At 41.5% G+C, this 25707-nt stretch overlaps 1 protein-coding gene across 2 annotated transcripts in view; it reads left to right on the top strand.

The window, feature by feature from the left end:
• LOC131462689 (E3 ubiquitin-protein ligase RNF31) overlaps positions 1-25707 on the top strand; it is a 62850-nt gene that overhangs the window by 34794 nt on the left and 2349 nt on the right. The window contains exons 17-23 of one of the 2 annotated variants that reach the window (XM_058634127.1): positions 1849-1938; positions 3247-3361; positions 4176-4288; positions 5092-5202; positions 6944-6992; positions 8472-8568; positions 25193-25358. In XM_058634127.1, the coding sequence (XP_058490110.1) occupies positions 1849-1938; positions 3247-3361; positions 4176-4288; positions 5092-5202; positions 6944-6992; positions 8472-8568; positions 25193-25358 (741 nt within the window). Of the gene's footprint in view, positions 1-1848; positions 1939-3246; positions 3362-4175; positions 4289-5091; positions 5203-6943; positions 6993-8471; positions 8569-25192; positions 25359-25707 lie in introns of those variants that run through there. The other variant, XM_058634144.1, reaches the window with a different exon arrangement.

The raw sequence follows: 25707 nt of genomic DNA, 5'->3' as shown, positions 1-25707 counted from the left end.
GAGAGAATCTTCCGACCCAGATTAGACGTTTTGATTAAAAATAAAAGACAAATTCACATGTGATTTGGTTCTTCTTTATTCCCTAAAAGTACAAAAGCAACAGTCAGGATGTGTAATATAGTTCCAACTATTAACATATTTCACATATTCACCTGTTTCACCATGACAATGCACCCACCTCAACTGGCGTTCAAGTAATAGAATTTCCAAGTCTGTTTTTCTGATTTGCCGGTCCAGGTACACCCTTTCTTTCTCGGTTTTTTGAATGGTTTTCATTAGGTGCACCCTGTACAACTCTTTACCGGCAACTCGGAAACATATGGACAACATTTAATTCCTGCAGTTCTACATACAGATTTAACATGGTATTGACCGAAAATCTCACTGTGTCAAGCTGAGCTCTAGAAGTTGATGGACCCTCCTCTTGGTGATGCCCAGCCATGTTCTGTTAAAGGACAAGAATGTGCTAGTTTGTCCATTATCTATGCTCATCACTTGTGCACAGTGTATATGTGAAACTCCAAATTTCACTCAAGAATGTAAATTAATATGAATGGGTAGAGCAGTGCCAGTAGCTATACATAATATTAAGACACACTTCAGTAGGCCCCTCCGGATCTCTCCCTGTGGCAGCAGACAGTGTTTCCTCATCATCATCATCATCATCATCGTCATCCTCCTCCTCCTCCTCCTCCACCACCACCTCCTCCTCCTTCTGTGATGCAGGAAAAGATACTGTTTCAGAATACTTTGAACTACCATCTGAGGCAAGATCTGAGTATGGAATACTTACAGCTGCAGGGTTAACAATTGTTTCAGTCGGAGGCTGAACCAGGCAGATGACACCATCCACAACTGTTGGGTGGGTGGAGATATATATATATATATATATATACATATATATATATATATATATATATATTCCCCCGGGGATGCCTTCAGCCACCGGGCGACCCCTGTATTGGCTGAGAGCCAGCTCCTCAGCCTCTGACAGAGGTGGTGGAGGTGGCCCTCCACCCGTTTTTCGGGCCTCTGCCTTCTTTCTGTTGGCTGAGCAGAACTCAATGTTTGCAATCTGAATTAATATTTACGTTACGTTTAATAGCCTAAGTCAATTAAAAATAAAAAAATAAATCAAAGTGAGGTGCAATCATAGCCTAGCAAAATATGCCTTACCTTTTTGAATGATGTTTTTATGTTTCATTTTGAGCTGCTTCCAAGTCCTCCTTTCTCCTTTTGGATTGCACCTAAATGAAAAACTCAGATTTCATTCCTACTACAACTATAGGCTATGCTACGATCTTACGGTTAAATGTTACGTCAATGGAATAGTACATTCAAACTTACGCGTTGACTCGGGCAGCACTTTTCTCCCATGCGGTCTCTCTCTCCTTCGCTGCTGCAGCTGTGTTGCATTTGCGGCGAAATATGTGCTCATATTCTCCGTAGGCCAGCAAAAGGATCTCCAACTCCTTCGCACTGAAATAAGTTGATCTTTTTTTTTCTCGGTTGTCATGGTGACTCGTGGTATCGGGACTCCATTGATGATGGCTTTTTATAGTGGTTGTGCATGCACGTACCTCGAGGTTAACATACTCAGAGTTGATTGAACTAACTCAGATCAGCTGTTCTGGAACCGGATATTCAGAGTTTCGCGACTCAGAGTAAGTCAACTCAGAGTTCAGGGATAGACTCAGAGTTTGTTGAAACTGCTTTCTGGAATACCCCCCAGGACTTGGGTTCTAGGCCTAAATCTAAATGTATGTTATATACATGTTTGTTATTGTGTATTGTAAGTAAATTACATTTCTTTCTCCCACTCTGTCATCTCCCCTCTCCCCCTCTTAGTGTTCATATGGGTTTATCTATGATGGAGATCAGCTGAAGGTTACCTGCTTTCAGTGTCGCAACAGTTTCTGTGCTCAATGTAAAAAGCCTGTGAGTATTCTGTGGAAATCTTTGTTGCCAAATGTTATTCAATCGTGCTCTCTGTGTAACTCCTCACCCCAATTGTTGAAGTTAATGCCTAAATGTGTGTAAAATAAAAAATAACAAAAGAAGATGAAGAATTGCATTCAGCGCAATGTGAACGTTCTCAGTCATCCAGGTCATTGTATCCTCAGTACTGTAGCTATATGTGACTGGAAAACTCAAACAAGTCCAGTTTGTCCTATCAATGTTGTCAAATTCTTTATCACACAGTATCAGTCAGCTCATTTCATAGGACAGAGAAGTCACATTGTGAATTATCATGTATTAAAAATGGCACAGATGCTTTGACATACATATGTAAGTAATGCACCTGGTCACTAAAAGAGTGGTTCACAGTTGATTTGTGGTCCTGCTCCTGAAACACTGCTTTGTAGCTGGATTTAATGGATTTGAGCACACAGCCAGCGTGACTTAATCCTCAGATTAGTTCAGCTGAGAGCACACAGACACCATATGTCTTGCGAGCTATCAGCTTATTAAAAACTAATTTGCTTTTCAGGGTTTTGGCCTGATCTTTGACAATTTTACAAGGCAGAGTTGAATCAATATTAAAATATGACTGACAATGCTCTTAGGAATCTACTTCTGCTGAATATTTGTCTTTTAAAATAGAGTTTAAGTGTAAAACTAAATCCCCAAACCACCTTAATCAGGTCTAAACCAGTGTCTCTGGGTATCCAGTGATGTTCTTTGTTGATCCCGGTGCGAATCTCCAAAGTTTAGTTTTAGTATTAAAGTATTAAAGTATTAAAATGATATAAATTGTGATAAAAATCTGTGTATCTACTGCCACTCTGCTCAAACACCGGCTACTCCATTCAAATTTTGCCATTACTCTCTTAGTCCACTGCTTCATTGGTAGCTATATGCATTCTTCACCCGCTTGTCCAACCAGTGTGGGGCTCCTTGTTCCAGACTCCTCCCCCTTTTTTTTTAAGTGCCCAAAGTGTAACTTTGTTGCCTCTCTCCATCATTTGGTGTCAGATTTCACTACCTGACCACGCCCCTGCATTGATCCCCACTCTCCCTTCCTCTGCTCTCAGCCCACTTCTTGGTATTTTTCAAAATCATGCATTTGGCAGCATTATAGTTTAAGAAGAGGCGGCTGAGTTGCCCTTGAAGCATGGCAATCGTATTAAACTCAGCTTACACATATTACATAAAATGCAGTTCCCCGTACTTGTAGTAATTTCCCCTTGAAAGCACTGACGGGTGTTTCAGGTGGATCACTCAGTGTCTTTATCTGGTCTGCAGTGGGAGTCTCAGCACACAGGTCTGTCCTGTGAACAATATCAGTCATGGAAGAGAGAGAACGACCCAGAGTATCAGAAACAGGGCCTGGCTGGATACCTCAGAGACAATGGCATCAGTGAGTGTGCACACAATCACACTTGCATACAAACACACACACTCATTTAATGAATTTAATACAACACACTGGCAAGTAGTAGTACCAAAAATCCGGTCTAGTCTGCTCCTCACTTCTCTCTTACTTCTTCCTCCTTCATCATGCTCGCACCTTCATATCTGTCATCCTGTCCACCTGATTAACAGCTTGACTTCCTGGTTACTGTGTTTCACAGTAGTGCATTGAATCACACTCTATTTAAAAAAAAAAAAAAAAAAAAAATGTTAAAACTCACGGCTGAAAGACACAAGCAAGTAACGGGTATCTTTAAGTGTCTGGATGTCCTTCCCTTGTTTTTCTCAACAACCTTTCCATTGATCCAGATAGGTCCATATTTCTGAGAACTGTTCTGGATGAATGGTGGTTGAGAACTCCTATGTCCAGGATTGATTCCACCCGTGGACCTTTGCTGTGAACCCAGCGACGGGAGGGTCACATCCATTCTACTCCTAGTGCCAATCCCAAGCCTGGATAATTAGGAAGGTTGTAACAGGAAAGGCATTTAGTGTAAAACTCTGACGAATCAAATATATAAAATGACAGCTGGAGGAGGAAGATGCGTCATCTGTGTTGATGTTGGGGAGAATACTTAACTAACCAACTAAATACCAGAGTCTTGTTTTCACTTGAAGTGCCTTCTCATTGTCAAATTATTCACTGATTCACTCATTGTCTATTGCGTTATCCTCCAAAATCTGGTTTTCCCTCAAAGTTCTGTTGTGCCTCTTTCTTGTCCCTCTTCTCTGTCTATTTTCCCCTCTTCCTGTCACTCCAGCTTGCCCTAACTGCCGTTTTCAGTATGCATTGTCTAAAGGAGGCTGTATGCATTTCTGCTGCTCGCAGTGTCGTTACCAGTTCTGCAGTGGCTGCAACAACCCGTTCCACACCGTAAGTCTCACACATCCTCATAGCCTCACGATATACTGAGACAGTATTGCATGCTGCAAATGCTGGACACGGTTGCCATTTGATTATTATTTTCTCTCCTGTGTCTGGAGCATGATGTGTGTTAATAATGTGCTGATGGAGCTGTTGAAGACCAGAAACTGTAGTGTTTAACCATTCAGTGTCAACAAATGTCTGTTAGCCATTGTCACCTGAGTTCACACAATAACGATTACATCTATCAGCTCAACGCAACTCTGTGTTTCTCAGTGTAGCAGTGTTTAGATCTTGTGTCTCCCAGTTATTCACTGCAACTGTACGTTCTCAAATTGTGTGTGCATAGGCAAATATGAACCCTAATTATGATACAATATGATTTTTCATGGTTCATCCTAAAGTTAAGGAAGTTGCTTCAGACAGTGGATTTGTTATTACCAATAAAAAGGTAAATAATAAATAAGTATAGATTAATAAATAAAAGCAAGAAAATGAAAATGTCCTCACCCTAGTTGAAGCTATAATTTACTTTATAATTAAAGTAATTATAAAGTCTGTCTCTTGCTCTCCTCTCTACAGCACCTAATGCTTATTTCATATTGATATGTGGCACTATTAGAATCAGTGCAAACCTTCATGGCATCTATTAAATCAATTAAATGTGTGGGAGGAATCATAATAAAACACCTTTAGGACAAAAGGCTTTCAACATATTTGGTGAGTGAATGCATGCCAGGTTACTGTATGTGTGTGTGTGTGATTAACACTGATAGATATGAACAGTATTAATGAGGTTGTGTTGGCATCAGACCTGTGCAGTGGATGAGTGCAGTGTGTCGGGACTACATGCTCATCATCCTAGAGACTGCCTCTTCTATCTGAGAGACTGGGAACCTTCCAGACTGCAGGCTTTACTCCAGGTACACACACACACACACACACACGTACACACAGGTTAACAACCTTAACACTAACCTAACCTCAATTCAAATCTGCCCTAAACAGCCCTAACATTAACCAGTTCCTCAGAAATGAGGTTCTGCCCCAGTAGTCCATGAGGACTGGGCCTGAAGGTCAGTGTGTATGACAGAAAAGGTCCTATTTGAGGCAACAAATAAGAGTACACACACTAACAAGGGCACAGAAAATAAAGGCAGTATACCACTTGAATTTAATTCAATCTAAAAAAAACAGAATGTGAAAGGGGACCTAGTCAGGAAGTCTATTAGCTGGTCTATGGTCTATCCAGGATTAGCTGGTCTATCCAGGATTAGCTGGTCCATCCAGGTGGAAGCATGTGGAGCGTTTCTCCACTAGGATGTGTGGCTGTAGGCTGTTGAATGCAGAGAAGCTGTGGTGTTGGTGTGTGCCAGATGCTTGTGAACAGTGCCCATAGTGTATGTTTCTCCGCCTGCCCGGTACACAAACTGGAGAGGGTCCATCAGTTGGTCAGTTACCTTGATGATGTGCTTTTGTATCTCCACTAGTTCCATCACACGTGAGGTGAGCACACCAGGCATGAGGTCTTCCAAAAGCTCATTGCACTGACTGCCTTAACTCTCGAATGAGCCAGGCGGTTCCTTCTCCACACTCTCTGATATTGTTATGCACTTGTGGCCCACATACTGTCCTTTTGATAGTATCCCTTCTCGCCTGCTCAAAAAAGTGTTTGACACTGTTGGGCCCACTGTACTTGTTTAAATAAACACCAGTCTTAGATCAGGGTGTGTTCCTGCTGCTGTACACACTCTTATCAAAAAGAGAAACCGGGATCCTTCAGTATTATCTAATTTTAGACCTAATTCAAAATAACTGTTCTTGTCCAAAATTTTAGAAAAAGTGGTTTTTAATCAGTTGCAATCTTTTCTTGCCATCGATGAGATTTATGAAGTCTGGTTTCAAACCACGCCACAGCACAGAAACAGCGATCTCTTGCTTACTTTTGACTCTGGTAGCGCTGCTGTTTTGGTGCTCCTGGACCTAACTGTGACTTTTTGATACTGTTGATCACAGAATTCTCTTATCGTGCCTAAAACCGTGTGTAGGCGTTACAGGCACGGCCTTCTCATGGTTCCAGTCCAACCTAAATGATCGTAGCTTCTTAGTTGTTCTAGGTGATTTCTTCTCAGCAACAGCCCCTCTCACTTCTGGGGTCCCCCAAGGTTCCAGCTTGGGCCCTATACTCTTTTTTTATATATACTGCCACTGGGGTCCATACAATTGCCTTTCACTGCTTTCAGATGATGCTCAGATCTACCTGCATTTTAAATCAAATTGCAATGCCTCTGTTCAGGCTCTGCTTGACTGTTTAAAAGATGTCAAATCTTTTTGCTTCTTATGTGTTTTACTACGTTTTATATTGTTTTTAAATGTTTAATGTTTTTAGGCTTTTGATTTTTATTGTTTTTATTTTGGTATTTGACGTCATTCTGCACAGCACTTTGGTCGACCTCGGTTGTTTTAAATGTGCTCTATAAATAAACGCTTGGGATGGGGACCACTGTAGCTAGGGAGCTCTCACTCTGAACATCCACGTTTTTCTACTGAATACAAGCACTGTGCTTCATGACTAAAAGTTTTTTTATCATTATAATTTCATAAGACTCTGGGGCCTCTGAACAAAAGGGTGAGTAACATTTCTACTTTATTTCTCAATCACAGAATAATGATGTGGCATTCAACACTGAACCTCCTCCTGGAACACAGACAGGTGAGTCAAACTGAGGGGCCGTATAGGCCATAATTCCTTTTTTACCTCACACATACACAATTTTACCTCTTACATTCACTTTTTTAGCTCTCACATTCACTAGTTTTGGCTCTCACGTCCACAATTTTACCTCTCACATCCACAATTTTACCTCTCACATACACAAAACACCTCTCACATTCACTATTTTTGGCTCTCACATACACTTTTTTTAGCTCTTACATTCACTTTTTTTAGCTCTCATATTCACTACTTTTGGCTCTCACATACACTTTTTTTAGCTCTTACATTCACTTTTTTTAGCTCTCACATTCACTATTTTTGGCTCTCACATACACTTTTTTTTAGCTCTTACATTCACTATTTTTGGCTCTCACATACACTTTTGTGTGTGTGTGTGTGTGTGAAGCGTTTTGTGTTAATGCAAGGTACAAAAAAAGTGTGTGAGAGCGGAAGGCCTTCCGGTCATGTGACGAAAAGCAAGAACTGTGAACAGGTAGCGCATCATGACGGCTGGGAGAGAACGAGAGCGCATCGGCCAAGCTGCCGCTTTATTGAACAGTCTGCTATCTTTACCAGAAGCCATTCAGAATGTATCAAATAATACATCACTTCAACAACCTGCTACAACCAGACATGCCTCAGTTGACGGTGAAATCACGTCACTGTTCCCTATTTTTTTCCCTTCGGTTTTATTTCAACTTCATTATGCTGCACAGTACTATTTCCTGCTGTATAATTATCTTGTGTTTCTATGGCATTTCTAATTTGCCACATTTATTTAATGTACACACATTTACACACACACATACACACAAATATGTCAAGCACATTACAGTTAAACAGCATCAGAAACTATCATTCAGCATCCAGTTGACTCTTCTGTGGTTAGCCATAGGCTTGAGTTAAGTTGAAAACGTTTCACCTGGGTTAGGGTTAGGGTCAGAGGGGTGAACAATCTGCATTGTTCAAATTAATGACTCCCGAGACAGGTTAAAGTCTTAGAGGTCAGATACCTGTTTTTTTCTACCAGTTAGTCAGAACTGAAGAAGCCTCTTGGATGAGTGCGTTTGTTTTTTAGTTGCTCATGTACACAACACGCCATGTGTGATAAGTCATACTTTGAATTTTACAGTATGCCATGTAAATAAGTATTGCTGACGTTCTTGTATCAGGCAGATAATCATGTCAATCAGCAGAGAAAACGTACATGTCACCCCTTTAAACTCCAGAAACTACTGTCTATTTTATTTTTTACCTGGAGCCAAAATCGGAAATCATGGACACCCACGAGCTAAGGTGTTTTCTTGCCACTTTAAATATATTTCGTTAGAATTAAAGACAACAACCAAGCCTCAGCTAAAGAGTTTGGAATGAAGGTTGCTTTTTAAAAACTTTTTAAAAGATGAATCGAGCAAATCATTTTGAGTTTGTAATGTGTGTTAGCTTAAAGGCCCTGTGCTCTCTGTCTGTGTTCAGGTCTGTGTGGAGTGATAGAGCAGAAGGACGAGGGAGGACAGCAGCCAGATTCAGCTTGTGGAGCCCAGACCCAAAATGGACATGCTGGACTCTGCGAGTATGAAGCCTTTATTCTCCACACCCCTGAGTCCCTGGAATTACCCATGATGCTTTTCAGTTGTCACACAGATATACTGCATATGTTGTCAGTGTTTTGGCTGCTGGATCATGTTGCCTACATCATTCTCTGCCATATTTGGAACAGTCGTGACTGGCTTGTAACAAGCAGCAGCTTGTCTTACTTAAAGAACTGTAATGTTTTTCAGTTGCTACTAAAAAAGCATTTGAATGACTATTAATATAGTCATTATATTAATGATATTTTTATACATTAAAAAACATTTTAATGACTATTAATATACAGTATATACAGTATTACATACACACACACATTTGTGTGTGTATATTTATATACAGTTGAAACCAGAAGTTTACATACACTATATAAAAAGACACATATGCTTTTTCTCTCACTGTCTGACATGAAATCAGACAATCACTTTTCCTGTTTTAGGTCCGTTAGGATTACCAAAATTATTTCTATTTGCTAAATGCCAGAATAATGAGAGAAGACAATTTTTTATTACTTTCTTCAAAGTCAGAAGTGTACATACACTAACATTATTATGCCTTTAAACAATTTGGGAAAGCCCAAATGAAGATGTCATGTCTTTGGAAGCTTCTGACAACATTTGAGTTAATTAGAGACACACCTGTGGATGTATTTAAAGGCACACCTGAAACACACTGCTTCTTTGTGTAATATCATGGGAAAGTCAAAAGAAATCAGCCAAGATATCAGGAAGAGAATTGTGGCCTCGCACAAGTCTGGTTCATCCTTGGGTGCAATTTCCAGATTGATTCAGAAGCAGAATGCTTCGGGTCATTGTCCATTTGGAAGACTCATTTGCGCCCAAGCTTCAACTTCCTGGCTGATGTCTTGAGATGTTGCTTCAGTATTTCCACATAATGTTCTTTCCTCATGATGCCATCTATTTTGTGAAGTGCATCAATCCCTCCTACAGCAAAACAACCCCACAACATGATGCTGCCACCCCCGTATTTCACAGTTGGGATGGTGTTCTCAGGCTTGCAAGATTCCCCCTTTTTCCTCCAAATGTAACGATGGTCATTATAGTAGTTTGATTTTAGTTTCGTCAGACTGTAATCTGTCTTTTTTATGTTTCTTTTGGAGTAATGGCTTCTTCCTGGCAGAGTGGCCTTTCAGCCCATGTCGGTACAGTACTCAGCCAGCATCTTCACAATGTCTTTTGCTTTTGTTCTTGGGTTGATATGCACATTTTGGACCAAAGCACATTCATCTCTGGGACAAAGAACTTGTCTCCTTCCTGAGCGGTATGATGACTAGACATTCCCATGGTGTTTATACTTGCGTATAATAGTTTGAACAGATGAACGTGGCACCTTCAGGCATCTGGAAATTGCACCAAAGGATGAACCATATATATATATGTATATATACATATATATATGTATGTGTGTGTGTGTATACACAGACTTTCAATGATAAACATAAATTAACATATGATGTTCAGAAAGGAGTAGGGAGAAGCAACATGCTTATCTGGCCCTACCCCTTATTTACATTATTTTTCATCATATTACCAGTCACCTTGTAACGAAATAATCAACAGAAATGAAACTCAACACTTCTAATGTCACCCTTAATATACTGTATGCTGCGTCATCATTCCTATACCTCACAAATATAATCTTTGTTGATTCAAGCAGTTCACACAATGAGCAAGCACTAGGCATCAGTGGAGAGAAAAAAACTGTCCTTGGAAGCTGGTTCCACAGGAGAGGAGCCTGGTAACTGAAGGCTCTGCCTCCTGTCGTTTTTTTAGTCAGGCTTCCTTCTTCTTACAAATGATAGGTGATGAGTTGATGGTGTAGAAAAAACCTCTCTGACACAAGACTCGGTACGAACAAAAGGGATTTTATTTGGTTACAAGTCAGGCGTCAGACCGAGCGCTGCAGCATCTCGGGAGAATGTGTTCCTGCCGAATCTCCGAACAATTCTGCCTGCCCACAAGCAGGTTCATACATTTAAAGGTTATCTGACATCATCATCCTATACTTCACATTTGTCCATTTTAGGTATTCTGTCTTCAATCTAGAAGCCACCTAGTGATGGACAAAGAAGACCATCTTTAGGTGCCACGTCTCAGCATATACAAGGACAGCTGCTCAAAACATACATCTACTCTTCAATATAAACATATCGTAAATGTGAACCCAAACTCCATCCCATCCTGAGGAAGCTTCTACTCCTCAATGCAATTAAGTTTACATCTTTAAACATATTTGAGACTGCAGCTGTGTTAATGTGTTCATCTAAGTCAGATACTTCACTCCCATTCTGCTCTTACAGTAAACCTGTATTTTTGGACCTAAGTGATCTGTTAGGGTGATAAGGTAAGACTAGGTCTTTCAGGTATGAAGGGGCCTGACCATTAAGTGCTTTGTACGTGAGGAGGAGGATTTTAAATTGAATTCTAAACTGTACAGGGAGCCAGTGTAGAGAAGCTAACACTGGAGTTATATGGTCTTTCTTTCTAGTTCCTGTCAGAACTCGTGCTGCAGCATTTTGAATGAACTGAAGGGTTCTAACAGACTTGTTGGAACATCCTGATAATAAGGAGTTACAGTAATCTAATCTAGATGTAACAAAGGCATGAACTAGTTTTTAAGCATCCTGTAAGGACAGAATGTTTCTAATTTTCATAATGTTCCGCAGGTGGAAGAAGGCTGTTCTGGAAATTAGTTTTATGTGTGATTAAAATGACATTTGCTGGTCAAAAATAACTCCAAGGTTCCTCACAGTAGAACTGGAAGCCATGTAATGTCATCTAAAGTGACAATTGTTATGTATTCACAAGTTTGTAGACACAATAACAAGGCCAGTGTTGTACGTATATTATTACAGCTCGGGCGCACACATAAGACGTCATACAGAGCACAGAGCGGTACACAACATAGTACTATGGAAGCCCCAAAAGCGAACTCACAGAATACATTACATCTCCCTTCCTCAGCAAAAGAAAACTGTAGCTGCCCATGTTCCATGAATGCTACAACAAGTGCTTTACGAGTATTAACTTTCCAATAAACAAACAGTCTGCTTTCCCTGGCAATGTCCAATGTTTCTTCCTCCTTGACACAACTAAATAATAACTGAACTCAAATATTCAACTAGAAAGGAGAGGTTACCAGCACATCACTTCCTTCAGGTGTCTTTACCACACTTGTCCCTGAGCATAGAACTGAGGTAACAACAAATGCACAGTCAGTCCATCAAACTATAAGTTCAGTTTATCAGGGGATTTCACAACTCTGCCCAGTCTGGTGGTATATGGTTCACCTGATAGAGTTCAAGGGGAGCTTGGTGCTACCTCACATGATGATGGGTGTGGTTCCGGAAGAGCTGGTGGGGGCTGCTGCTCTGTCGCCCAAGGCTCATCACACATCACATGGCGTGACTGGTTGGTGGCTGTAGTGCTGGCACGGAGGTGTTGGCTGTTACGGCGGAACTTCTTACCTCTACTGTCCACAATGTACGATCGAGGCGCACAGTGTGACTGAACTACAACTCCCGGCTTCCATTTGTGGCTTCCAGGATATGGAGCCATTCTGACTTCATCTCCAGGCTTTAGGGCGGCACGGGGTTTGGCTGCTCGCTTGCTGTCGTAATAAAGTTTCTGGGTGTGCTTGGTCTTGTCCAGTAAATGCTTGACTTTGACAGGGTCATAGGTCATGGGTGTAAGTAATGCACGAGCCGTAGGCAGCGTGTTGCCAGGCATCCTGCCCATGAGCAGTTGAGCTGGTGACAGACCTACTGAATCGAGTGGAGTAGTTCTGTAGTCTGCAGGGCAAGGTGTTTGTCAGGTGCCTCTTGACTGTTTGCACCACACTCTCTGCTTCACCATTAGAGTGTGGCGTGTGTGGTGACGACAACTTTTGCAGAACTCCTTGAATTCCTCTGATGCATACTCTGGACCATTATCTGAGCTTTCAGAGCCTCTATTGTAGTGTGGCTGCGCTGATCTTTCAGCTGATCCGCTTCAATGTATTTTGAGTAGTAATCCACTCAAGTACAATCTACAAAGCCACACCCTCACCCTGCCGAGACGACATCAGCTTCCTCAATGAGCTCAACAACTTCTTTGGGAGATTTGAAGCTCTGAACAACACCCCAGCGAGGAAAGCAACCTCCCACCTCGATGAACAGGCACTCAGGCTCGAAACCACTGCTGTACGGAGAGCCCTGAGAAAAGTTAACGCACGGAAAGCATCTGGCCCCGATAACATCCCAGGACGGCTGATCAAGGAGTGCACAGACCAGCTGGCCTGTGTGCTCACAGACATCTTCAACACGTCACTGATCCAGGCTGTTGTCCCCCCGTGCTTTAAGTCTGCCACGATCATCCCAGTGCCCAAGAAACCTACCATCACATGCCTTAATGACTTTCGGCTTTTTGCACTAACAACGACCATCATGAAGTGCTTCGAGCGGGTGGTTAAGGACCACATAATTTCCATACTGCCTCCATCATACGATCTGCTCCAGTTTGCGTACCAACCTAACCGCTCCACTGAGGACGCCATCTCCACTGCTCTCTATCTGAGCCTGGAGCACCTGGAGGACAAGAACACCCACGTGCGGATGCTGTTTCTGGACTTCAGCTCAGCATTCAACACGATCATCCCCCAGGAGCTGGTACACAAACTGGGCCCCCAAGGCCTCAACACCCCCCTGTGCAATTGGCTGCTGGACTTCCTCACCGACAGAACCCAGTCTGTTCGTGTGGGTAACAATACCTCAAGTGTCATCTCCCTGAGCACCGGTTCCCCACAGGGCTGCGTCCTGAGTCCCCTGCTGTTCACCCTGATAGCCCACGACTGTCGTCCCAGGTACAACACCAACCACATCCTAAAATATGCGGACGACACAACAGTTATGGGCCTCATTCAGGACAACAACGAACTGGCCTACAGAGAGGAAGTGCGACATCTGGTGGACTGGTGCAGGGTGAACAACCTGCTTCTGAATGTTGACAAGACAAAAGAGATCATCGTCGACTTCAGAAGATCCGCGACCCAGCCATACACCACTCCTCATCAATGGCACAACGGTGGAGGTCGTCAGCAGCACCAAGTTCCTGGGGGTCCACATCACAGACAACCTCAGCTTGACACTTCACACTACCTCCCTGGTGAAGAAAGCCCAGCAGCGCCTACACTTCCTGCGACGGATGAGAAGGGTGTCTCTCCCCCCTCCCATCCTCTCCACCTTCTACAGAGGGACCATCGAGAGCCTGCTGACCAGTGGCATCCCTGTCTGGTCTGGGAGCTGCAAGGCCTCCGACTGGAAGTCTCTGCAGAGGGTGGTGAGAACAGCGGAGAAGATCATTGGGACTCCACTCCCACCCATCAAAGACATTGCACACAGGCGCTGTCTAACCAGGGCTCACCAGATCCTCACTGACCACACCCACCCCCACCATGGACTGTTCTCCGTGGTGGCGTCTGGCAGGAGGTTCCGCAACATCTGCTGCAGAACAAACCGACTCAAGAACAGTTACTTTCGGCTGGCCATCAGACTGCTAAATTCCAAATAACAATTTAGCAGCCCCCCCCCTTCCCGACACTATCTGTGCAATATTTAACTGTTTTTTTTCTTTTCATATTGCTGCTTACAGGTTTCATTCCTGTTCTCTTTTTGCACTATTTTTACTTATATTTATATACATAAAACACTTATTTATTTTTTTATTAATCATAGTTAGGCTGAAAAAGTTGGATACATGTATAGACATTTACAGTAAGATAAAAGACATTTCCCATCAAAAACTCAGAAGTGACAAAAATTCAATGCTATGTGTTTCACTGCTGTTTTCACTATTCTGTGCAATGACAATAAAAGGAAGTCTAAGTAAGTCTAAGTCTACTGTTTTCCTTCAAACTCAAACAGGTCAGAAGCTACTTCTTCAAATGGCAGCTCGGTTGTCTCTGTTGGTATAAGTGGTTATCTGGGAAGCCCGTGGCCAAGTGTAAAGGGAACTTGACTTGTAACCGGAGGGTTGCCGGTTCAAATCCCCACCTGGCCAAAAAGGGCTGGGGTACCCCTGAGCAAGATACCCAATGCTACTTAGTGTGGCAGCCCACTGCTCCTAATTCTAGGATGGGTCAAATGCAGAGGAATACTTTCCCTAAGGGGATTAAAACTTTAAGTCTGTTTTGGATTTCAGCATTCAATTTCTGCACTCATGCTTGGCCAGTATAACACTTCACGTGCTCGCTATTTACTCTTCACTATTCCAAAGTGGGACTGGTATATAAGCTCTAACATGCGTCAATGCATGGTGGGGGGCACCACAATACGTAGTCCCTTATACACTATGCTGTCAGACACAGCTAATTGGCTTCTTGAGTCCCAGTAGGGTTGAACAGGAACAGGTACTTCCCGTCTATTGTCTGGCCAGCCTTGCTGGATTGTCTGCTGGAGAAGGCTTAACTCCTCTTGTGTGGGCTCTTGCAGTTCAGCATATTTCTGATCACTCACCGATATAAAGTTGAGCATGGAGCAACACTCCAGGCCAGCTGCTTCTGGTGTGCTGTCTGCTAGCTGTGCTCTGAAAAGGGTGTTGGGCAGCTCCATGTCCTTACCTCTTCTGTAGCTCACTGTAATGTCATACCACTGCAATCGTAAGCACATTGTCTGGATACGCACAGGAGTAGACAGCAGCGGCTTCCTGTAGATATCCTTAAGCGGCTTGTGGTCATTGTAAATCGTGATGTGTTTACCAAATATGTAATGGTGAAACTTAATGCAGTCATGGACGATGGAGAGCATCCCCTTCTCGATTTGTGCATAGCGTGTCTCTGCATCAGTCAGGGATCTGGAGGAGGAATAGACAGGCTGGTCATCCTGTAGTAGCGCGGCTCCTAATCCCATGCTGCTGGCGTCACAGAATATTTCTACAGGCTTTGCTGGATCATAAAACCTGAGTAGTGGGGGGTTTGTACATAGCTACTTGAGCTTGTCAAATGCTTGTTGTTGCGCTGGTTGCCATGCATGCTATGAGAATGTCATCCATCACGCCTGTGGCTCCACTAATGCCCTCGAGCATTTGGTCCATGATGTGCTGAAAAATCTCAGGTGCACATTTTATACCGAACGGCAGTCTCAGCCATCTAAACCTGCCTATTGGTGTGTTGAAGGGACACATGATAGGGACGGACGGGGCGGTAGTGTATTGTGTCACTTCCTGTGTTTCCACTGGTGTTACGCTGTGTGTCTCCTGCGCTCTCTGCGGTTTTCTATCTACTGGAACGATTGATTAACTGAACAAACACTCGTTTTATTACTAATACTAGTACTAAGACTAATACTTTCTCCCGCTACTTGTGCTTAAACTCCATAATTTACGTAGATCACGTACGGTGTTTCTTTGCTTGTGTAAAGTTAGCTTAGCAGCGATGGCTTCTCTCTCTCCCTCTCCTTCTCCTGCTCTCTCCTGTGTTGTGTGCCACATGTTTAGCTACTCCTCTGCCTCCTTTAGCGATATGAGTACTTGTAAAAAGTGTAGCTTACTGGCTAGGGTGGAGGCGAGGCTTAGTGAAGTAGAAACTCGGCTCCACACCATAGAAGCTAAATCAGTTAGCCAGTCCCTTGTCGGTGCGGACCACATAGCATTAGCTTCCTCAGCAGCTCCCGTGCAGCCGGGAGACAAACAGGGCAGCTGGGTGACTGTCTGCAATAAGAGGCATAGTGTTAAGCCTAAGAGTCCTGTCCACCATCAACCTGTTCACACCTCAAACAAGTTTTCCCCTCTCAGCACCACACAGACTGAGAAACCAACTCTGGTAATTGGTGACTCCATCCTGAGGAACGTGAAAATAGCGACGCCAGCGACCACAGTCAGGTGTTTTCCCGGGGCCAGAGCGGGCGACATAGAGTTTTATCTGAAACTGCTGGCTACAGATAATCATAAATTCAGTAAAGTTATTATTCATGTCGGCAGTAATGACACCTGATTACGCCAATCAGAGGTCACAAAAGTTAATGTTGAGTCTGTGTGTAGGTACGCACAATCTATGTCGGACAACGTAATCTTCTCTGGTCCTTTGCCCAATGTGACCAGGGATGACATGTATAGCCGCATGTTGTCATTCAATTGCTGGCTGTCGAGGTGGTGTCCAGAAAACAACATTGGGTTTTTGGATAACTGGCAAAACTTCTGGGGGAAACCTGGTCTCAAGAGGATAGACGGTGTCCATCCCACTTTGGATAGAGCAGCTCTCTTATCTAGCAGCATTTAATTAGAAACCAATGACAATCCAGAGTTGAGACCAGGACACAGAGTTGCAGTCTTTCATGCTTCTCTGTGCTTCTTTTCGAGCAGTCACCAATTAAAAACCCCATAGAGACTGTGTCTGTCCCTCGACCTACTAAAGTTAAAACTAAAGTAAATAAAGTAAATAAATCAATAACAAACAGAAGAGGAGTTAGACATTCTAACTTAATAAAGATTAATACCAACAATCAAATAATACCACTTTTAAATGTGGACTATTAAATATAAGGTCACCCTCCTCAAAATCTGTTTTAATAAATGATCTAATTTCTGACGATTGTATTGATTAATTCTGTGTAACTGAAACTTGATTACATGAAGAGGATTACGTTTGTCTAAATGAGTCAACTCCACCCACTCATGCGAATACCCATATTCCTAGAAGCTCAGGCCAAGGAGGAGGTGTAGCAGCCATTTTTAATACTAGATTATTAATCAATCCCAAGCCCAAACCAGGATATTCATCGTTTGAAAGCCTTATTCTTAATCTATCTCATCCTATTTGGAAATCACAGAAACCAATTATGATAGTCACAGTTCATCGTCCACCTGCACTTACAGAGTTCCTATCAGAGTTCTCTGAGTTCTTATCTGAGTTAGTACTTAAGATAATAATTGTAGGGGATTTCAACATCCATGTAGATGTTGACCGTGATAGTCTTAGCTGCGCATTTAACTCGGTGTTGGAATCAATTGGTTTTATTTAACACGTGAATAAACCAACTCATCGCCTTAATAACACCCTCGATCTTGTTTTAACTTATGTATTGATATTGATGACTTAAACATAGTTCCTCAAAACCCTCTCCTTACTGATCATTATTTACTCACATTTAATTGTACAATAATGAACTACAATAACATAAATAAGAAATACAGCTACAGCTGGTGCCTGTCTGATAATAATATTAATACATTCAAAGAGACAGTGCAACCTTTATTTAACTCTGTGCCATATATCAGTACATCTGAAGGTACCTTTTGTGATTTTACTCCCGCCCTCATAGATAACCTTGTTGATAGCAGCCTCACTGCGTACTACATTAGATTGCGTTGCCCCTCTGAAAAAGAAAGTGGTGAATCAGATGAGACAAGCACCATGGTTTGACTCTGATACTCGTGCTCTTAAACAGACATTACGTAGATTAGAAAGAAAATGGCGTTCCAATAACCTAGAGGAATTTCATATAGCCTGGAAAGATGGTTTTGTAGCTTACAAAAAAGCCCTACACAAAGCTAGAGTTGCCTATTTTTCTTCTTTAATTGAAGAAAATAAGAATAATCATAGATTTCTTTTCAGCACTGTAGCCAGGCTGACACAGAGCCACAGCTCCACTGAACCATCTATTCCTTTAACAGTGAGCAGTGATGACTTTATGAACTTTTTTGTGAATGAAAAATAACATCAATTAGAGAACAAATTGATCATCTCCTCCCTCATATTGGGACTGACTCATCTTTTAGCACAAGAGCTTTAGAAGCACCAGGTGCACAGTTAGACAGTTTCTCCCCTATAGATGATCTCCCTGGGTTAACATCATTAGTTTCATCATCTAAGCCATCAACCTGTCAGTTAGATCCTATCCCCACCAAACTGTTTAAGGATGTGTTTCCTTTAATTAACAGCTCTATTATTAACTCAAATTAATCTATCCTTATTAACTGGATATGTGCCCCAAACGTTTAAAATAGCAGTTATTAAACCCCTTCTCAAAAAAAACGACCCTTGACCAAGATATTTTAGCTAATTACCGACCTATATCTAATCTTTCCTTTGTTTCTAAAATCTTAGAAAAGGCAGTTGCTAATCAATTATGTGAATATTTGCGCATTAATGGCCTGTTTGAAGATTTTCAGTCAGGTTTTAGATTAAACCATAGCACAGAAACAGCACTAGTTAAAGTTAGTAACAACCTTCTCTTGGCTTCAGATAATGGTCTAGTTTCTTTACTTGTCCTGTTAGATCTTAGTGCTGCATTTGACACCATTGATCATAATATCATGTGCTGCCCTCTGCTGGTTTAAATCATACTTATCTGATAGATTCCAGTTTGTTCATGTTAATGATAAAGCCTCACTACAAACAAAAGTTAGTTGTGGTGTTCCACAAGGCTCAGTGCGTGGGCCTATACTTTTTAGCCTATATATGCTCCCTCTAGGGAACATTATTAGAAAGCACAACATACACTTTAATTGTTATGCAGATGACTCACAGCTATATTTATCAATGAGGCCAGATGAAATTAATCAGGTTGTTCAACTCCAGGAATGTCTCAAAGACATTAAGTCCTGGATGACCTGTAACTTTCTACTTTTAAACTCAGAAAAAACTGAGGTCATTATACTCGGCCCTAACACCTCAGAGAAAAACTTTCTGATCACATTGTCACTTCAGATATCACCATGGCTTCCAGTTCCACTGTGAGGAACCTTGGAGTTACTTTTGACCAGGAAATGTCATTTGATTCACATATAAAACTCATTTCAGCCTTCTTCCACCTGCGGAACATTATGAAAATTAGAAATATTCTGTCCTTACAGGATGCTGAAAAACTAGTTCATGCTTTTGTTACATCTAGATTAGATTACTGTAACTCCTTATTATCAGGATGTTCCAACAAGTCTGTTAGAACCCTTCAGTTCATTCAAAATGCTAGAGCACGAGTTCTGACAGGAACTAGAAAGAGAGACCATATACCTCCAGTGTTAGCTTCTTTACACTGGCTCCCCGTACAGTTTCGAATTCAATTTAAAATCCTCCTCCTCACGTACAAAGCACTTAATGGTCAGGCCCCTTCATACCTGAAAGACCTAGTCTTACCTTATCACCCTAACAGACCACTTAGGTCACAAAATACAGGTTTACTTGTGGTTCCCAGAGTCTGTAAGAGCAGAATGGGAGGCAGAGCCTTCAGTTACCAGGCTCCTCCTCTCCTGTGGAACCAGCTTCCAATGACAGTTCGGGAGGCGGAGCCTCTCTCTGTATTTAAAGTTAGACTTAAAACTTTCCTTTTTGATAAAGCTTATAATTAGAGCTGGTTCAGGGAAACCTGGACCATCTCTTAGTTATGCTGCTATAGACCTAGGCTGCTGGGGGATTTTCCTGTGGTGCACGCACATTCACTCTCTCACACTCATGATATAAATATGACTTTTTATATGTCATTAACCTTGTCTCTTTCTCTCCCTAGTTTGTGTCTTTCCTTCCTTCCCTCTCTCTCTCTGTATTCTCATCTTGCAGGTTGCAGGATCAAAATCAGTTTTCGAGGCTATCCATATCAGACATATCATCACCATTATTATTGCTATAATTAAAGGTCCATATCATTGACTGTATAAACTTTTACTTGATACAGCTGTGTATCTGCTCCTGGTCTCTCTCTCTCTTCTGTCTCTACCTCATCTCCATCTTGTCCTTTCTCTCCCCCCTTTCTGTCCCCCACCTCTCCGCTGTCCCCCATTTTCCTTTCCCCCCAACCGGTCGAGGCAGATGACCGCACATCTCTGAGCCTGGTTCTGTCAGAGATTTCTTCCTGTTAAGAGGGAGTTTTTTCTCTCCACTGATGCCTAGTGCTTGCTCATTGTGTGAACTGTTGGGATTCTCTGCTTCCCTTGATGTTGTCTATGTACAGTGCCTTGAGATAATGTATGTTATGATTTGGCGCTATACAAATAAAATTGAATTTAATTGAACTGAAGGATGTAAGGAGGGATGACACTTCATCTAACTCTATCTGAAGGAAGCCTGATTTAACATCCAAGACCGAGAATATTTATATATATATATATATATATATATATATATATATTATATATAATATAATATGACTTCTTCTGTCGTGCGCATAGGGTAATACTCCCTCTTGATGGCCTTGTTCAGGTCGCTTGGATCTATGCAGATTCTAATCTTGTCATTACGCGTGACAGCGACCATGGAGCTGACCCACTCTGTCGGTTGGTCTACTTTGATAATGTGTCCATCCTTGACCATCTAATGAAGTTTCTCAATTATCCTAGCCCTGAGTGCTACTGGTTGTTGGCGTACTGGATGGACAACGCCCTTTGCATCTGGATCAATCTTCATGTTGTATTTGCCTGTCAGAGTGCCTGTGCTGCTTGTTAGTTCAGGAAAATCCTCTAGTCTAACTGGCTTCAAGTGGCTTCAGTGTTAGTGCTCACCTTATTTCGATTAGCACCATCCTGTAGGGAGTCCAGCCGAACAATCAGGCCCAGGGCCTCAGCTGCAGTGCTGCTAAGCATGTTCTCTTGAACAAGGTCCACATTTTCCAGCTCTGCATTTGCTTTACGGCCTTTGTATTTCAGGGGGAGGTCCACTGCAGAAACTGGCTTCACCTTGTGGTTTAATAACTGGTAACAGTCCAGAGTCATAGTATTACACTTTGCACCTGTGTCTTTTCTAAACTTCACTTCCTTGGACAGGACACTAATGTCTACAATCCACTTGTCATATGCTACAATTACTACTGGAACATCCTCTACTGTCAGGTTTATGTCCAGCATTTCTTCTTCAAATGCATCTTCTGGCTCCACACTCACTGAACTCATGCCACGGTTGCAGCAGACTGCTGCCCAGTGGTTTGGTTTGTGACAGTATGAGCATACAGAGCCTATAGCTGGGCATTTTGAGCAGTTTTTTATTTTGTTTCCTGTCTGTCTCTGCATGGGCTTTGTCTGTGCACTGTTTTTTGACTTTTTATTAGCATATGCTGTGTATTTTGTTCTTGTGGCCACTGTAGACACTTGTGAGTCCTCTTCTCTAACAATTCTCATTTGCTTTTGTGACATTTCAAATTGCTGGGGAATGTCAATACCTTTAGCCAATGTCAAATCTTCACCTTTATCCAACAGCCATTCTTGGACTCGAGTTTCTTTAACTCCTGCTATGATAGCATCAATCAACATGTCGTCTGAGTCAGCATACTAACAGTCCATCAGCAGTAGCCTTAGATCCTTCAGAAAGTGGTCAAAACTCTCAGCTGTACCTTGTTTCCTCTGCTTGAAATGATTTCTGGCTATTCGTTTATTCTTTCTTGGTCTATGTAATTAGCAAACTTATCTAAGACTTTAGCCGGATCTTCTTTCTCACCATCCGCCCATCAGTCTTGTAGATTTCTCTGCCTTGTTCACCGATCCACGTTCCTAGCCAGCCGGCTTTCTGTTTAGCTTCTAGCGCTGAGAGAGGACCGTCAAAGACGAAACTTACGTGGAAGCAAAACCTCTCGAATTCCTTAAATAGATCGGCGGCATCCCAGTCGATTCTGGGGTGCTGAAACTGCGTATTCATGGTCGCGTGTACAGTTCTTGACAGACTTCTGACACCATGTTATGTATTCACGCGTTTGTAGACATAATTACGAGGCCAGTGTTGTACAGATCTGATCATATATTATTACAGCTCGGGCGCACACATAAGACGTCATACAGAGCACAGAGCGGTACACAACATAGCAGTACGGAAGCCCCAAAAGCGAACTCACAGAATACATAACAACAATGTGATCAGAAAGTTTTTCTCTGACGTGTTTAGGGCCAAGTATAAAAGTTTAAAAGTAGAAAGTTACAGGTCATCCAGGACTTAATGTCTCTGAGACATTCCTGTTGTTGAACAACCTGATTTATTTCATCCGGCCTCATTGATAAATATAGCTGTGAGTCATCTGCATAACAATTAAAGTGTATGTTGTGCTATCTAATAATGTTCCCTAGAGGGAGCATATATAGGCTAAAAAGTATAGGCCCAAGCACTGAGCCTTGTGGAACTCCACAATTAACTTTTGTTTGTAGTGAGGCTTTATCATTAACATGAACAAACTGGAATCTATCAGATAAGTATTATTAAAACCAGCAGAGGGCAGCACCTGTGATCCCAAGAGTCTGCTCCAATCTCTGCAGTAGAATATTATGATCAATGGTGTCAAATGCAGCACTAAGATTTAACAGGACAAGTTAAGAGACTAGACCATTATCTGAGTTACTAACTTTAACTAGGGCTGTTTCTGTGCTATGGTGTAATCTAAAACCTGACTGAAAATCTTCAAACAGGCCATTAATGTGCAAATATTCACATAATTGATTAGCAACTGCCTTTTCTAAGATTTTAGAAACATAGGGAAGATTAGATATAGGTCGGTAATTAGCTAGAATATCTGGGTCAAGGGTCGCTTTTTTGAGAAGGGGTTTAATAACTGCTATTTTAAACATTTGGGGCACATATCCAGTTAATAAGGATAGATTAATTTGAGTCAATATAGAGCTGTTAATTAAAGGAAACACATCTTTAAACAGTTTGGTGGGGATAGGATCTAACTGACAGGTTGATGGTTTGGATGATGAAACTAATGAAGTTAACTCAGGGAGATCTATAGGGGAGAAACTGTCTAACTGTGCACCTGGTGCTTCTAAAGCTCTTGTGCTAAAAGATGAGTCAGTCCCAATATGAAGGAGGAGATGATCAATTTTTTTCTCTAATTGATGTTATTTTATTCACAAAAAAGTTCATAAAGTCATCACTGCTCAGTGTTAAAGGAATAGATGGTTCAGTGGAGATGTGGCTCTGTGTCAGCCTGGCTACAGTGCTGAAAAGAAACCTGTGATTATTCTTATTTTCTTCAATTAAAGAAGAATAATAGGCAGCTCTAGCTTTGTGTAGGGCTTTTTTGTAAGCTACAAAACCATCTTTCCAGGCTATATAAAATTCCTCTAGGTTATTGGAACACCATTTTCTTTCTAATCTATGTAACGCCTGTTTAAGAGTGTGAGTATTGGAGTTAAACCATGGTGCATGTTGAAATCCCCTACAATTATGATTTTATCTGTCTTAAGCACTAACTCAGATAAGAACTCAGAGAACTCTGATAGGAACTCTGAAGAAGGTGCAGGTGGAAGATAAACTGTGACTATCATAATTGGTTTCTGTGATTTCCAACTAGGATGAGATAGATTAAGAATAAGGCTTTCAAACGATAAATATCCTGGTTTGGGTTTGGGATTGATTTATAATCTAGTATTAAAAATGGCTGCTACACCTCCTCCTCGGCCGGAGCTTCTAGGAGTATGGGCGTTAGCATGAGTGGGTGGAGTTGACTCATTTAGACTAACGTAATCTTCTTCATGTAACCAAGTTTCAGTTACACAGAATAAATCAATACAATTATCAGAAATTAGATAATTTATTAAAACAGATTTTGAGGGGAGAGTGACCTTATATTTAATAGTCCACATTTAAAAGTGGTATTATTTGACTTATTTGATTATTTTATTGTTGTTATTAATCTTTATTAAATTAGAATGTCTAACTCCTTCTGTTTGATATAGATTTATTTACTTTATTATTTACTTTAATAGGTCAGGGGACAGACACAGTCTCTATGGGGTTTTTAATTGGTGACTGCTCGAAAAGAACCACAGAGACGCATGAAAGACTGCAACTCTGTGTCCTGGTCTCAGTTCTGGATTGTCATGGGTTTTTAATAAAATGTCCTAAGCTGCTAGATAAGAGAGCTATTCCATCCAAAGTGGGATGGACGCTGTCTCTCCTCATGAGACCAGGTTTCCCCCAGAAGGTTTGACAGTTATCTAAAAACCCAATGTTGTTTTCTGGACACCACCTCAACAGCCAGTGATTGAATGACGACATGCGGCTATACATGTCATCACTGGTCACATTGGGCAAAACTTGTTTGATGTGTGAACAGGTTGGTGGTGGACAGGGCTCTTAGGCTTAACTACGTCTCTTATTGCGGACAGTCACCCAGCTGCCCTGTTTGTCTCCCGGCTGCACGGGAGCTGCTGAGGAAGCTAATGCTATGTGGTTCGCACGACAGGGGACTTTTAGTCATAATTAAATATGAATTGACTCTAAAGCCATTGTACGTGCATATGTCTTCTGAGCAGTACTAAGATCCAAGTTTCAAGAACTTATAACTCCAGTAATGAGATTGATTCATATTTAATTGATTAACCGTTATTTAACAAGTGTTTGCTTTGAATGCAGTAAAAAGGGATTTCCTCAAATCTCTTTGATAAATGAAATTAATAATTTAACAAGAGCAATAGTTCAATCAGTTGTAGCCTCAAACCTTGATGGCACAAGGTTTGTCTCCACTGTCAGCCACTGTTTCTTTGTGTTGGTAATGCACAGCGGTCTTGGAAAAGTGGGATGATGACCACAAGAAAACAAAAGAAAAAGTCCCAGGCTTTTCAAATATCAGTTTACTACAGCTTTTTTAATAGGCCTGTCTGTCCTCTGCTCTGCTCACGTGGTGGTCTTCTTTTATGAAGGAAACATTACCGCGAGTACCTGGTCAGCCTGATCAACAGCCACTCAATAGACCCCGCCCCCCTCTACAGCTCCAGTGAACTGCTGTTGGCATGCAGGAGGTACAAGGTGGACGACAGTCGAAGGGATGGAGAGGACGGCTTCACCTACTACAGCAGACTGCTGGAGGTGTGTGTATGTGTGTGTTATTGAGACAACAATAAAAATATAATTGTTGAAATAATGACAAAACATTATCATACACATGGAATGAAAATGAAAGAAAGGAGACGACAGCTGGGGCTTCAGGTCTAATACTCACGCTTCAATCCAATCCAACTTTATTAATAAAGCACTTTAAAAAAACAGCAGCTGACATGTTTACATTGTTATTATTATTGTCATCATTCTTCTTATTATTATCATTATCATTATCATTATCATTATTATTATTATTATTATTATCATTATCATTATCATTATTATTATTATTATTATCATTATCATAATCATTATTATTATCATTATTTTGTCATTA

This window comes from Solea solea, chromosome 1 (genome assembly GCF_958295425.1).
Source record: "Solea solea chromosome 1, fSolSol10.1, whole genome shotgun sequence".
NCBI lineage: Eukaryota > Metazoa > Chordata > Actinopteri > Pleuronectiformes > Soleidae > Solea > Solea solea.
This window is presented reverse-complemented; position numbering and strand designations above follow the sequence as displayed.